The following is a 15774-nucleotide window of genomic DNA, read 5'->3' as shown; positions in this document are numbered from 1 at the left end:
TGTCATAGAGAAGCTCCACTTATGCACTTAAAGTCCTATCCTAATCAAAAAATGACTCCATGCCATTTTCTTCAATTCTTCAAGCTATTGTAATATACATGGAAAGATGATGTACGAAACACATTCAGTATGCACTTGAGATTTTGAAGAGGTCGCAAAGTGTTTCTATCCTAAACCATGTACTGTGGTTCAAAGTGCTGTCTGTTTTGTGTCAACTTAACCATTGAGACACAAGAAAATTCATCTAATAAAGGCTTTAAGCAAACCTCATTCAGACAACTTCATGACATGGGAGTCTTTAGTTTGCACATGGTTAAATGATCAAAAGCTGCTCATTTCATCGTTTAATGTCAAACACTACAGACGTGCAGTGTTAATGCAGAAGTAAATGAATAAAGAAGAGAAAAAAATTGATTTTGTTCTTACCGTGTTATCAGAAATTTAGACCGATCTGGATGAAGGCTGGAGTCAGTGATCACAGCTGCACGTCTGTCTGTAGTGTAAATGTGTTTGACTGTGCTTGCATTGCAGGCATGACGTTGATCAGATCTAAGCGGCAAAGAGAGGATCATTATTCACACTGAGAGAAAGAGAGAGAAGCAGGAAAACATCAAGACTCAAAATAACCCTGATTCCCAGGAACTTCAGATATTCAGAGAATTTAGAATCTCAGATAGATAGATAGATAGATAAATAGACTGATAGATAGATTTTATGCAATACTACTGTAAACTAAATGCAATGTACTAAGTTATTTTATGTTTTGATTTTGAGGCTTAATTATTGCAATTAATCCATGAATCATTTTGTAGCTTGTAAGGCATCATTAATGTCGTTGGTTTAAGTATTGCATGACTGTAGAGATCTAAGGTTTCACAGGGACACTGACTGTACCATTAAACTGTACTTCTGGATGCCTTCATCTGTGGTTTGTACAGCATTTGTTGCATGTATATTGTATCAGAACTCAAGGATGACATGCAGATGGCAGCACTTTAAAATGCGTTTCATTGCTTCTACCAAACAGGAATTGTCTCGTGAAGAAAAGCACCTTGTTTTGGGACAGCTGGTCATACCGTCTTTCTGCATCACACCTTTGAAATAATGGTGTTTATGTGAAATATAGCTGCTTTACATATGTGAAAGAACTGTCGTCAGGTTGATTGGAAGGTGAGACGGTGTGGTTTCAGTCCACTTGAGCAATGCCAGCTCCATAAAGATGCAAACTTCCAGATTACGGCTCCCTCCGACCGAGTGCATCTGATTACTGCAGCAACTAACTCAGCACTTTACCACCATTCAATACTTGCATTAAAAAATATATTAATAATAAATGAGTTATTTAACGTGATTGGTTTTGGTTGTGATGATATTAGGTGTTCTGGTGTCTAGAGTTATGTAATGTAGAAATATTTCAGTGCTAGAATTAATATCTTACATATGTAAAAGCTGGAAGTGTTGTCAGATGAGTCCTATTTAAGCAATAAGAAATAACTGTGCATATGTCAGTTATTAGTCTAATGAATGTCTCTAATATTTTAACCAAACCTATGACTGGTGGACCTTTCAGGCCTTCCATATTGCAGCATTTTAATTACAGTGGTTTTATTAGTTTAGAAGTCATTTATCAAAAGAAATTTTGCTTGATAGATGGACGTTTTTGAAACGGAATACTAAAAAGCATATTTCATTATTTTATTTTTGTTTTAGTATTTTATTTTTTATTTTATTTTTTACCATTTTATTTTTCTTTAATGATTTTTCTTTTATTATTGAATTTTGTGTTTAAATGGATTTCATATTCAATTCTAAATTGTTTTCGGTTTTATTTCATTCTATTTTTTTACTCTGTTCTTTAATTGTTTAATAGATTTTTTTCTCTTTTATTTTTTGTTTTATTCTATTTTGTTCTATTGTTTTATTCAACTTTGTTTTATTTTATTCATTCTGTTTTTAAATGTTGTTTATTTTATTTCATTCATTGTATTTTATTTGTATTTAATTAAATGTTTTACTGTTTTACTTATCATCTTTAATTTATTAAAAAAATATATATATATTTTTTTACTGTATTTTGTTCAACTTTTTCTATTTTATTTTCGGTTTAATGTTGTTATTTATTTTTTACTTTTTAATTTATTTCATTTTATTAAGTTTTTACTTTATTATTTTTTTTATTGCACACATGGAGCTGTTTCTTGGCACGTTGTCTGCTGTTAATAGAAACCATGAACCTGCTTCACAGTGGACAATCTAAATGTTTAGTCATTATCATGGCAACTATTCAAGAACATCAGGTGTAACTTTTTTCCCAATAAACTGAGTGACATTAATGATGCTTTTCCTCTATTAGCAGTGATGCATCGGCTCAGATCAGGGGCGGAGGTATAGAACCTTTTTTATGCTAAAAAGGTTCTATAATGACAAAAAGAAAGGTTCTTGAGGCTATTATTCATATTACATTATTCTGCAACATTTTGTATTTGTAATTAAATTATTGTTTGTAGTAACTTAATATCATATTTTAATCATGCTGATTTTTGGAGAAAAACTGAAATGGCACTCTTCGTGTGATATTGATTCACTACATAAAATTATATAAATATATACATTTTCTAACCCCCATATCTTGAATTTTGTGATCATTCACATGCATTCAAAAATGTATTTGAATACACCGAATAATGCAGTGAAAGAACTCACTCAAAATGCACATGCGCACTAGTATGACTTCATGTAACTTTACATTAGCCTAGATGCGTGCACTTTTAGGCACGATTTGTTCCGTTTTTGAATATACTTGATACTGTTAAAAGACACATCAGTAAAACAAAATACAAGTTCACATATCACACCTATACACGCTTGGAAAACGTAATTAGAACTAGCTAGGCCTACTAAATTAGTTAAAAATGCCTATCCATATACAGCTATAATTCGCGAACCCCAAACTGACTCAAATGATTCGCGAATACACTACGAACTCCCGAATTGACTCAAATGATTCGCGAACCCGCTACGAACTCCCGAACTGATTCAATTGATTTGCGATCCCCAAACTGACTCAAATGATTCGCGAACCCGCTAAGAACTCCCGAACTGACTCAAATGATTAGCGAACCCGCTACGAACTCCCGAACTGATTCAAATGATTCGCAATCCCGCTCCGAACTCCCAAACTGACTCAAATGATTCGCGAACCCACTACGAACTCCCGAACTGACTCAAATGATTCGCGATCCCGCTACGAACTCCCGAACTGATTCAAATGATTTGCGATCCCCAAACTGTCTCAAATGATTCGCGAACACTTTTTGAACTCCCGAAATGATTCAAATGATTCGCGAAACCGCTTTGAACTCCCAAACTGACTCAAATGATTCGCGAACCCGGTACGAACTCCCGAACTGACTCAAATGATTCGCGATCACGCTTTGAACTCCCGAACTGATTCAAATGATTTGCGATCCCCAAACAGTCTCAAATGATTCGCGAACACTTTTTGAACTCCCGAAATGATTCAAATGATTCGCGAAACCGCTTTGAACTCCCAAATTGACTCAAATGATTCGCTAACCTGCTACGAACTCCCGAACTGATTCAAATGATTCGCGATGCCCAAACTGACTCAAATGATTCGCGAACCCGCTGTGAACTCCCGAACTGACTCAAATGATCCGCGAACCCGCTACGAACTCCCAAACTGACTCAAATGATTCGCGATCCCGCTCCGAACTCCCGAACTGATTCAAATGTTTGCGATCCCCAAACTGACTCAAATGATTCGCGAACCCGCTAAGAACTCCCGAACTGACTCAAATGATTAGCGAAACCGCTACGAACTCCTGAACTGACTCAAATAACTCGCGATCATGCTCCGAACTCCCGAACTGATTCAAATGATTTGCAAACCCGCTTTGAACTCCCAAACTGACTCAAATCAATCACGATCTGAATTTCTGATTTATAAGGTCATCAGTAGTAGGACTGTGATCATGGGGACATACAATTGATGGCTGCATAATTAATATAGATTATTGAAAGTGCTTATATCATATTGCAGAGAAAATGTGCAGAGTGAGAGAAAGAGGGGGATTCAGGGAAAGAGTATAGAGACAGTGAATGCCTTGATTCTTCTTGATACTCCATTTGATTATTTTGCCGTCCACAGACTAAGGATTTTGATTTATTTTTTAAGTATAACCCAATTCAAACAACTGAAAGAGTCAAAGAGTTTAGCAGTCTGTGGACACATGAATTGGTTGGTGGTGACTGCAGCAACAGAGGTGGCCTGGTGTGGAGTCAAATTCCCGGCCTGATTTACTGTCCCAATCCGCAACTGGCTCAGATTGATTTTCATTTCAGTACAAATGCATGTGAAATCTATATTCAGATCAAGAAACCATGAAAGCTGTTTTCCTGTGCAAAACCAGCTGACACAATACTAGTGCTGTGGGGTTGCACAGGTTTTATCCAGTTACAAGAGTCTTCTCAGGCTTTTAGTACATTGCTGAGATCTGGAAGGTTGCCAAGTAGTTGTTTAGGGTATCAAAAGACCCCAGTCATGATTTTCAGAAGATTTATGATCTGAAGTTTCAAAACCAAATATGAACAATAGTAGGATACTCAGCTTTTCATACACCACTAAAAATGACCTATTCGTTCTGGATGTGCCACAAGATGGCACTCTATCAGCAGTTTTAACAGCTTTGTTTGAGTTAAACTTTTCAGATAAATAATTATCAAAAAATATTAGAAAATTTACTCTATATGATAAATCATATGTAGAAAATTCTCTCTCTCTCTATCTCTCTCTCTCTCTATATATATATATATACATATATTTATTTTTTATATATACATATATTTATTATTTGTCTAAAATGAAAAAAAAAATATTTATAAAAAAATATATTAGATAATTATAAAAATGCTTTTGTATTTAAAAAAATATATATACAAAAATAAAAAAATATATACTGGAGAGGGAAATAAGTATATATGCATGCATAAGTATGCATATATAACTGTATTTTTCTGCTTTCTGATATTTTTGTTTATCAAATAAAAAATAAAATGCATGTGATTTTTTTTATAATCTTATTAAATGTATCTTTTTAATCCAATGTATTTTTTGTTTCTGTTCCATGTGATATTTACACATAATTAACTTTATTTACAAGCAACCAGTGTGATGTATGTTTGTTTTTATTTAGATTTTTATGCAGTATATTTATATACAACATTGTATAATATTCATATGATAACATATTATAAAAACACTGATGTTTTAAATATGATTTTTATCATTTGTAATATAATGTAAATATCAACAATGTGTTCTGCATTGTGTAAATAATACAAAAATATTTTTGTAATAATAAAATAATCTCTTATAAATAATAAATAGAGATGCTATATATATTTATTTATTTAGTCACATTTTTTTCTGATCCCCTTCTCCTCAGAGAAAACCCTTTAGATGTCTGTAAAGGATGTCAAATCATGAGTTTACGGACCACATCTGACCACAATGAGAAATCCTGTCCTAGTTCTGCTTTACACCTCAGATGAAGCTGAATTAACCCATCATTGATCACGAGGCTTTCTGTGACATTTCAGCTCACATGCAACATTTTGAGCTGTGTTACACATGCTCGTATATTTCGAGATGAATGAGTTTTGACTGTTAGGATATTTAATATTAGCTGCAAATATTCTAGTGCATGTTCCCAAAGAAGTCTGGGTATGCTCTTAACTTATTTCCAAATATATTGTATTTAAAGAGTATATACTGTATAACCAAACATGTTAGGGATAGATCTATATGTAATTATCTATATACATATACATATTAATCAGCATCATTCTGGCTAGCTAGCTAGCTTGTGCATGTTAATTGATAATGGGATAATTATTGTGATTCAGAATCAGCGTTCAAGTAAGAAATGTCTTCTACAAGCAGTGAGTGATTTTCTGCTTTTATCATATTAACACCGGAGACTGTATATTTCGCTGCTGTCACCTGGAGACAAAATGCTGGACTATGGCGGCAAGTCTCAAGGACAAGCCGGACGACAGACATGGGTTATGACCTGGCACTTACGTGGAAGAGGATTGGCCATCAGGTCCACCTCTAATCCCAAATCCTGGGAGGAGCGCCAGCTTCCCTCTCAGACTGTGTGCTTCCTGACACAGCCTACTGTAACAGAGGAGACTCTACAGGTAAAACTCTCATCTCTTATACTACTTACAAAAATTGCAAAAATCTTTAGGCTAAGGTTGAGAATTGGGAATTCCAGAAACTGGATATATAAATTGGATTTGGATTGGTACATATTGAAAATGCTGAATGCAAAGTGGTAAGCCAGCAATCAGCTGTTTTATTTGGTTGGATATTTACTTGTTAACAAAGTGCAACAACTTTTAAATATTTTCCTCATTTGATATACTTAAGTTGTATTGAATGACTGTAAAACAGATTGGAGATACATATATATAGTTTACTATTTCAATAGGAAGCAATAGTTGGAATCGCTGTGACATTATGGACGTTACACAGTATCTTATTTAGAGCTATTCTCTTAACATTCTGGACTAATCCTTGAGTTTAAAGCCTAATAATCCCTCACAAATCGCCAAGAGATAGACTTTAAACCACGGTCAAGTGCTGACGGGAAACCTGCTTAGAAGTATCACAGAGTGTTCATGGTTTTGGGTTTATAATGTAGATCTGAGTTCAGGGCAGGCTGGTCTTGTGTTCAGTTGTGTGACTGGTTCAGAATCTCACGTCAGAGCACAAGGACTCTGGGTAGACTGGTGCCAGCTGGGGCTCTGTTCCAAACACTTCATGTAGTCTACTAGTCTATTAATAACACTTTCACTTTTAGAGTTCCAGTTGCAGTGTCAAAAGGACGTTGTCAAGGATGTCACCAAATGTTAAACGTTTAAGAGTCTGCTTTGGAGAAACCATTACTTATTGACCAAATTTTGGGGTTCCAAATTGTAGAGGTGTATTTGAAATAAGGTGATACTTGTCAGCTTAGGACACCATCAACTACTCTAACACAAAGTTTAGTCTGATAGCTATAGTCTTAAAAAGAAGCTGTGATCACTGTGAAAACCTTGCCACCTTGTTCTAGCAGTGCTGATCCCGTCAGAACTTTTTGACAAGAAACGGTGTGAAGATGGCAAGCTCATTCGCCAAGGTGATGTCGAGCCGTACCACTGGCTTGCTCATGGCGAGCCTTGGAGCTGGTGCTATTGCAACTGGTTACTTAATGAGCGATAATGCTGCCGTCTCTGCAGATCAGAGGAGGAAACTCTACCCTCCCAGGTAAGCACTGGAGGCATGAGTACAATTACATCCCATTGATAATATTGCATGAAATACAGCTAGTCGTTATTTAATAGATATCTAGACTTGCTTTTATGATTATCATTTGTCACTTAACACATTGCTTATTTAGCAATCATGTCAGAATAAAATGCATGAGAAGTTAAGAACAAAGGGTGAGGTAGTTTCTATTCCATCAGCTTACTTGCATGTGTTTTGCAATGGAAAAAAATGATCAGACAAAGAGGTCATGATGTACTGTGTGATGAAGTATCACACGTCAACTGAGTGAAGGGTAAATGGGTGGGAACATTTAAGTAGCTTATGTCCTGTCCTGCATATCACCTTATTTGCACTACTGTAATCGATGCCGAAGACCAAATCAGATCAGCAGTCCAAGATTTACATTCCAAATATGAAGAGAGTTTCTCTTTTAGAATGATCCAAAACCAACATTCTTCATAGTTTAGTTCATCTGTCCCAAATACCTCCACCAAGCTTTGAGATCCTCTAAGTCCAGACTGACTTAATCCTGGATAGACTTTCGAGTAGTAGTACACTATTGATACAGCAGTCTTGTGATTTGACTGAATCTCCAAAAGGTTCACCATTTGAGCCAGTGCCAATGACAACTCTTCACATAGTGGATGAGTTGTACAGTCTTATAGCATTAGATAGAAACAACCTTCTGTAGTGTTCCCTATTGCATCAAGGTTGCATCACTCTACTGCTGAGCACAGTCTTCATTCCAGCAAGAATGCCAATGGGGCAACTATTTGGACGTCATTTTCCTCTCATTCATAACTTCCACAGACTCTAGGTCATTGGTCTCATCTCAATCCCTGGAGGGCCACAGCTCTGCACAGCTTTGCTCCAACCCTAATCAAACACACCAGATCCAGCTTATCAAGGTCTTAGGACTGCTAGAAACTTCCAAACAGATGTGAGTTGGAGCTAAACTCTGCAGAGCTGTGACCCTCCAGGAATTGAGCTTGAGACCACTGCTAGATCTTTCCCAATGACAGAACATGACTAAAGATGTGCGTTTGTGTTCCTCAACAGTGCCGACTTCCCTGACCTTCGTAAACACAACAACTGCATGGCCAGTGCACTAACCCCGGCCATCTATGCCAAACTGAGGGACAAGATCACCCCAAACAACTGGACTCTTGACCAGTGCATTCAGACTGGTGTGGACAACCCTGGTCATCCCTTCATCAAGACAGTTGGGATGGTTGCTGGTGACGAGGAGAGCTATGAGGTACAGCCATACATTTAAACTACCTACATGTTTTTTTATATGACATAATATCCAAATTCTCTTTCTAAGGTAATTTTGTTCAATCCTTGATGAAAAGACTAGCTGGTCAGTGGTATATGTTTTGTTAGGGATGCTGGCTTCTTAACCAGTACAACTTCCTTGATCATCCTGCTTTGCCAGAAAGACCAAGTTAATGGTACAACTATGTAGATCTGCTGACTAGACCACCACTAAACAACATAAACCACCTTGGCCAAATCTAATTTATTATTGTATAAACAGGACTTTTCAGCAAGTTCTGGCTTTGCCTCTACTCTCTTTTCAAGGTAATGATATGCAAACTAATCTAAAGAAAACACCCTTGACTTTTTTGCCAAATGATGTTGCAGGTTTTTGCTGAAATCTTTGATCCAGTAATCAAGGACAGACACAATGGCTATGACCCAAGGACCATGAAGCATCCCACTGACCTGGATGCCTCCAAGGTGAACATCTAACATTTATTTCTTTATGCAAAATGATGCATTATATTCCCATTTAATTCTATTTTCTACCAATTTGTTTTTGGCTTTTCTTTATCTTCCAGATCCATTCAGGTGTGTTCGATGAAAAGTATGTCCTGTCCTCCCGTGTACGCACAGGCCGAAGTATCCGTGGCCTCAGCCTTCCCCCTGCCTGCAGCCGCTCTGAACGACGTGAAGTCGAAAGGGTCACGGTCCAGGCCTTGGCTGGCCTGAAGGGTGACCTCTCTGGTCGTTACTACAGCCTGACCGAAATGACTGAACAAGAGCAGCAGAGACTTATCGATGTGAGTTGCTTCCATAAAGTTCTTTCAGTCATGGGATACTTTGGTGCTTGGTTGATAATGTGATTGTGTTTAAGTGTGCTGCTTCCACACATCATGATGCTGAACTCTTCCTTTCATGCTGGCATTGCTTAGGAGCATTTTCTCTTTGACAAGCCTGTGTCTCCTCTGCTCACTGCATCTGGGATGGCCAGGGACTGGCCAGATGCTCGTGGGATCTGGTAAGGCTAGACCGAGAGAAAACAAGCTGTGACAGTACAACCCCAACAGTCTCTTTAGTTCTAGACCCTTCCTCCCATCTTCCATTTTTTTTTCATAGGTTGCATTCGACTGAAGAAGTGTTCCAAGTGTCTGGTCTACTTCTAATTCTGTGATCCTCCTCCAGTTCCACCTATCTTTATCTTTCTTTCATCCTTCTGTAGGACCACTTCCTGTTTGACAAACCTGTGTCCCCCTTGTTGACTTGTGCTTTTATGGCCCGTGACTGGCCAGATGCAAGAGGCATCTGGTATGGCTTTAGGAAGTTCTTAGCATGATTTGATCACCATTTATGTTACTAACAAGATATGTCACATAAGAACAATCTAAATATTCTCACATTTGCCTCCAAGCAAAGAACTGCATTCAGATAAAACTTGCATATGTAGCTTTAATGTTAGATTGAAGGCATAACAGTACAGAGCCTCTTTTAGTCTTTTAAAAAATCCCATTATTTGCAAGGCATAACAACGAGAAGACCTTTCTAATATGGATCAATGAGGAAGACCACACCCGTGTGATTTCAATGGAGAAGGGTGGCAACATGAAAAGGGTGTTTGAGAGGTTCTGCAGAGGACTCAAACAGGTAAAACCACACATCCTTCATGCTTTTAACAATTATAAACTTACCTAGAGTTGTCCTATAAGGTTAATGTCTTCCATCCGTTGGCTGCCTCTCTGTTGCACAGGTGGAACAATTGATTCAGGAGAGAGGCTGGGAGTTTATGTGGAATGAACGTCTTGGCTACATCCTGACCTGCCCATCCAACTTGGGCACCGGCCTCAGAGCTGGAGTACACATCCGCTTGCCAAAGCTCAGCAAGGTTACAATAATTAACTTTATCTTATAGTGAAAGCTTCTGGACGTGAGTTATATCTAATGTTATTCAAACAATTGCATGTAGGACCCTCGCTTAGGCAAGATCCTGGATAACTTGCGGCTGCAGAAGCGTGGCACTGGAGGAGTGGACACAGCTGCAGTGGGCGATGTCTTCGACATCTCTAACCTTGACCGCCTGGGTAAATCCGAGGTAGGTCATTCAAAATCAAATGGGTTAACTTGCATGGAGTTTTAGATGCATACGTTTCTCAAACTCTGTGTGACTCTGCTTTTCTGTACCAGGTGGAACTGGTGCAGCTAGTCGTTGATGGTGTCAACTACCTGATAGAGTGTGAGAAGAGGCTGGAAAAGGGCCAGGATATCAAAATCCCTGCCCCCATCCAACACTTTAGGAAGTGAGCAATGCTCTTTTAATGAAGGATGGACCCAGCAAGAGAAGCTCGGACACTCCTTCCACTAATCCCAAAACCGGAGGTCTTCTATGTATAGAAAGCTCAATAAAATGAACCATAAAACTACAAATGCTTTTTTTCTTTGCAACCACTAACAATATGCAACTGATAGAATGCTACCATTGCAATCAACAAAAATGCTTGTTAGCAGTGTAAAGATCTACTTTTGTTATAACAGCAGTTTTAGTTTCTAATGTTGCTTGCTAGACATCTTATGTTGCTGCCAGAAGCTTTTTACTCTATTTAAGTATTTAGCAGCAGGATGCCACTAACAAGGTCAACGCAGTTGCTCTGCCATCACAGACAGTAATGGGTTTATCATTACAAGGTTCTGGGAACTCAGTTGCCGGACACATGGCCCAAGCACTACACTAAATCAAACCAATACTTTTTTGTTCTCCCAGATTTCTCGATGATGACTGTTTCAATGTCACCTACTAAATATATCTGATCATCTGAGGAAAATAAAACTTTTTTCACTATGAACAGTCTTTTATCCATTGTAAAATGCAGAAAGGTCCGATCTACTTTTAACAATAGTTTGAACTGTAATTAATTTAACGCCACTCCCATAGTTAGACAGACTAATCCATGGGGGCTAATTGCTACATTTGGAGCTGCTTAGTGCCGTATCTAATAATGCTAATCTTGGTTCTATACTTAAGAGAGAAGTGGATGTGGGTAAATATATGTGTGCTTTTACAAAATGGGTTCAGCGTGCTAGCTGTAGAAGCCACTGAAAAAAACACAGAGGCTATTTTAGAGGGTCTACTCTACATGCAACCAAAATCCAGAATTAACCCAATAATTATGGTAATAAAACTATTTACCCTCTGACAACATCACTGTACCTTGGAACCAGCACTACGTTTTTATGGACAGAAGAATGTTTAACTATAAAAACACTTATCAATATGAGAAAATCTTTCAACTATAGGTTAAATGGTCTGATCTGCTACTTCTCGTACTGAAAAAAATATTTATAGAATACTGTAACTCTTCCAAACTTACCATGTGTGTGTACAACTGTAGGTATGACTAGCATTAACTGAGAACTTTCTGTTTTTGATTAAAGTGGTAGCTAATAGCAAATGACCACATTATCTGTCGTTGGCAACTATGGTAGCTTGTTGTAATCAACTAACTCAATGCACTGAGGAATCCTGTAGTTTATAAGAAAATATATTTTAATAGAATTACACAAATTGACCATTTTACCTTGAAATCAGATCTTCATAGTGGTTTGGGGGTTCATTTAACCTTTTCCTGGATCTGAAGCATCAAACGCCCCCTAGTGGCCATGATGAAGACGTGCTTCATTGTCAGAAGTACAAGGTGTTTTGGATTCTGTATAATAGGAGTAAACTGATTTTTTTCCCAGAACTAACAAAAACATTAGTTATTTTCATATTAATTGCACAACCCCTCAATCCAAGAAAAAAAGGCCTCTGTAAAACTTGACAACTAAAATTTAGTAGTGTTTGTATAACTAGTATACTTATGAGTAAACTACACATTTCTGCCAAATCCAGGAATAAACTAGTGAAAAGAGATATTACTATTCCTATACGACTGTATATCTCACATGCAGTTTAAAAGGGAGGTTAAGTTTAGTAATTTGGTAACACTTTAGATTAGGGAAAACTATCCATCATTACCTAGTTGCTTATTATCATGCATATTACTAAAATATTGTCTGTTTATTAGTACTTATAAAGCACATATTAATGCATGATTATAGTCTAGAGCCCTTATCCCGACCCAATATTTAACATAACTACCACTTTACTATTAATAAACAGGATATTAAGAGTTTTGAAGGGAAAACTCTTAGTTAAGAGAGAGCATTGTTCCCATTATCTGGTTTGTGTGTCCCTTAAGATACATGAAGTTCAGTCAGACACAAAGTCAAGTTTTGCTTTCCTTTTTATGACATCATAAACATTATATTGATGACAGTGACTAGTTTGTGATTTAGTGAGTTACAAACTGAGATTATGAAGAACATGAAACCTTGTTCCACAGAAAACAGTGCAACCTAAGCAAAAAAGAAATATTACAGAGATGAAAGAGAAATATAAAAGAAACATTTGCCACACACCTTTGACGTATTATGTGTTTTCATTCAAGAAACTATTGGACTTGGATTTCTTCTGTCATAACTTTTAAAGTGAAACGACTTAACATTATACTCTGGTTCAGTATTCTGCAATGAAGACAGTCAAGATTCATCACGCAGCAGATTACATGACCTGAACACATCTCTGTGCAGTTTAAGAACAAATTAAAAAGGAACAACCTTTCCGCCCCCGTCCTTCCCCACCCCCTAATCTCACCACTTTTATCGAGTTCTCATTCGCACGTTTCCCTCATCACAATTTTGACACGCTTCGACACCCGAGGTTGAGAAGTCACGGGTCTTTCTGCCGAAGGTGACATGCGTTTGGGATGCTCCGCGGGGGACCGAGAGTGAGGGCGGACTGGCGGGGACTCGGATTGGGGGAAACGGTTTTGGAGGAGTGGGCAAAGAAGAAACAAGGGAAACGCGCCCGCGTGATATCACTCTAATGGCCGCTTCTCGCTATGTTTCTTTGTAAACTCATCCGCGTTCTTAAAGAATTTTTTACGGTCTTTTGAATATTCCTCCGCTAGGTCGGCCCTCAGCGGGTGTTCTGGTTGGGGATCGTTGACGAGAGCGATGAGAGACTGGATTACTGGAGAAAGAGAGGAGAAAACACATTTAATGCAGATATTATTGGTGCGAGGTGGATTAAATGGTTTAGAGATGTGCCATACCTTGGTCAGTTTTGGTGGCAGGTTTCCAGTTCTCAGCACTTATGACCGGCAGACACACCTGACCCTTCTCATCAATGTTCGGGTGGTAGATCTTGGTTTTAAATGTGATCTTTGGAGGCTTAAAAGGGTATTCTGCAGGGAATGTGATCTCAATCCGGAACGCACCTTTGTCGTATGGAGGGTTGTCCTGAAAACAGAAAGCAGGGTGCATGCAAAACGGTTCAATTGAGAGATGATGGTGGTGATGTACCGTATTTATGCATGCACAAAAAAAGACATTCACATTCAATAAAAACTTACAGGAACAATGAGTCCTTGCCAGGTCAGAATGTTTGACTCATCCACCTGAATGTTGCGGAAATTTTTCATTCCAGACTTGCGGATTTCATCAAGTTCCTGTTGAACACAGCACATGAAGGTACAAAGAAACCTGATACTTCTCGAATCATTGAGAAATTTGAGAAACCACAAAGTGAGAACAAAATACTTTCGGTTTCACCGTGCTCATGTGAACAATTCTCATCCTCAGTTAAAAACCTAGAGTTAACTTTACGTTGTAATCCATGCAGTTTTTATTTTAAACCTGTTAACTGTCACTCACATTTTTGAACATAGACTTGAAAGTGCATGATCCAAACCTCAATTTTAATAATTCATGATTTAAAACATTTTGTAACATGATTCTGATGTACCATTTTCATGGTAATGCAATGTTTGAATTTAAAATGGGTTTCAAAGGATGACTTTTAAGTGATATATAATTTCTAATGATTTCTAAGGTTGATAGAGAAAAAGGCGACAAAGAAGACTTTTTTTGACAAAGGTCAGAAGGTTTTTGAGGTGCACTCTTGCCATAAATTAATTATTACTTTCCCTATATAATTTTTAACAAAAAAGATTGGTAAAATATATATTTAGGAGTCCTTTCCAACGATTTATAGTTTGTCATGATTAGATTAAGATTTAATTGTAATACAGTGAAGTAAGCGTAGGCGGCCCACCGAGGGTCCAGGTGGCAGTTAACAGGTTAAATCTGTTAAAATGAAACAAATACACGCCAAATACTGTATAATATCTTGGAGATTTAACAGGGTGAGAAGCACAAGAGTTTTGAAACATGAATGTAATCATTAAAAACTAACAGAATTCATATATTTATAAAAACACCGTTAATCTTTAAAAAAAAAAAAAATTGTCGTTTACAAATGATTTTATTAAAGGAAGAAAAAACAGGCATCATAACGTTACTTCCTGTTTCTATTTCTCATAAATTAAATTACACCCTAAGAAAACTATAAAACAACTTCATCTGTTATATTAAAGTAGTTAGTATTCATTATACTTCGATTTGATCTCTATTTCTGATTTGATATTAACTTAATAGACTAAACTTAGAGATGAGGTAGTTTGTGTCGTATCTACTAAACATCATCGGACAACAAAAACAACACTCTTGACAGACGTGCATAAGTTTATTCTGAAGCACGTTATAAATTAGACTCTGAATATCTTATTTGAGCTTTATCTGACTCTTTATTTCCATTAGAAGAGTAAACACGAACTATGGCTAAAGATCGTTAGCTTCTTCCTCATCATCCTCGTCACATTTCACACCAGAGTGCTCTAAAGTTTCAGCTTCGAGACCAACCGTGATTCAAGTTCAAATTATTACTATGAACGGAGATAAAGCCGGTAAAATATCGATTTAGTAGCCACAAAAGCAGATTTTTATCAGAATATTTACCTTATGCAGTCGCCTGCTCGCCGCCATCTTTGGATCTGCCTTTGCCCACAATGCAAAGCGCGATGAATTCAGTCACTTCAAACAAATGAATAAAAGTGATAAACGATCATTTGTGCGTCATCTGTGACAACTACAGTCTTATTTTACCATCATTAGAATGTTATAAATTAAATTTAACAGTGTTCATTTTAGTTAAAATAATTTCGGTTTGTGTTTATTTATATTGTGTTTAGTTATAGTTTTTATATAAATATTATTATATTTTAATTTCAGTTTTAGTT

General features: G+C 37.1%; 2 protein-coding genes across 4 annotated transcripts; one reads left to right on the top strand and one right to left on the bottom strand.

Moving 5' to 3' along the window:
* The first annotated feature begins 6083 nt into the window (after positions 1-6083).
* On the top strand, positions 6084-11023 carry LOC127966270 (creatine kinase S-type, mitochondrial). Of its 3 annotated transcripts, none has more exons than XM_052567156.1 (10): positions 6084-6225; positions 7143-7336; positions 8399-8597; positions 8987-9082; positions 9184-9405; positions 9538-9623; positions 10123-10246; positions 10350-10484; positions 10566-10691; positions 10784-11023. In XM_052567156.1, the coding sequence occupies exons 2-10, from the start codon at positions 7188-7190 to the stop codon at positions 10898-10900; spliced, it is 1254 nt and encodes a 417-aa protein (XP_052423116.1). In that variant the 5' UTR covers positions 6084-6225; positions 7143-7187; the 3' UTR covers positions 10901-11023. The 3 variants fall into 3 exon arrangements, with proteins under 3 accessions (XP_052423116.1, XP_052423115.1, XP_052423114.1); XM_052567155.1 differs by lacking the exon at positions 9538-9623 and adding an exon at positions 9825-9910 and having other exon boundaries at positions 6108-6225; positions 7146-7336; XM_052567154.1 differs by having other exon boundaries at positions 6108-6225; positions 7146-7336.
* Positions 11024-12861: 1838 nt separating this feature from the next.
* LOC127966886 (ubiquitin-conjugating enzyme E2 L3) lies at positions 12862-15564 on the bottom strand. The gene is made up of 4 exons (XM_052568224.1): positions 15494-15564; positions 14050-14145; positions 13750-13936; positions 12862-13667 (listed from the first exon to the last, which is right to left on the bottom strand). Exons 1-4 carry the CDS (start codon positions 15518-15520, stop codon positions 13513-13515), a joined length of 465 nt encoding a protein of 154 aa, XP_052424184.1. The 5' UTR covers positions 15521-15564; the 3' UTR covers positions 12862-13512.
* Positions 15565-15774: the final 210 nt, after the last annotated feature.

This window comes from Carassius gibelio, chromosome B10 (genome assembly GCF_023724105.1).
Source record: "Carassius gibelio isolate Cgi1373 ecotype wild population from Czech Republic chromosome B10, carGib1.2-hapl.c, whole genome shotgun sequence".
NCBI classification, from domain to species: domain Eukaryota; kingdom Metazoa; phylum Chordata; class Actinopteri; order Cypriniformes; family Cyprinidae; genus Carassius; species Carassius gibelio.
Note: the sequence above shows the minus strand (reverse complement) of the source record. Positions and strands in the feature narration are given on the sequence as shown.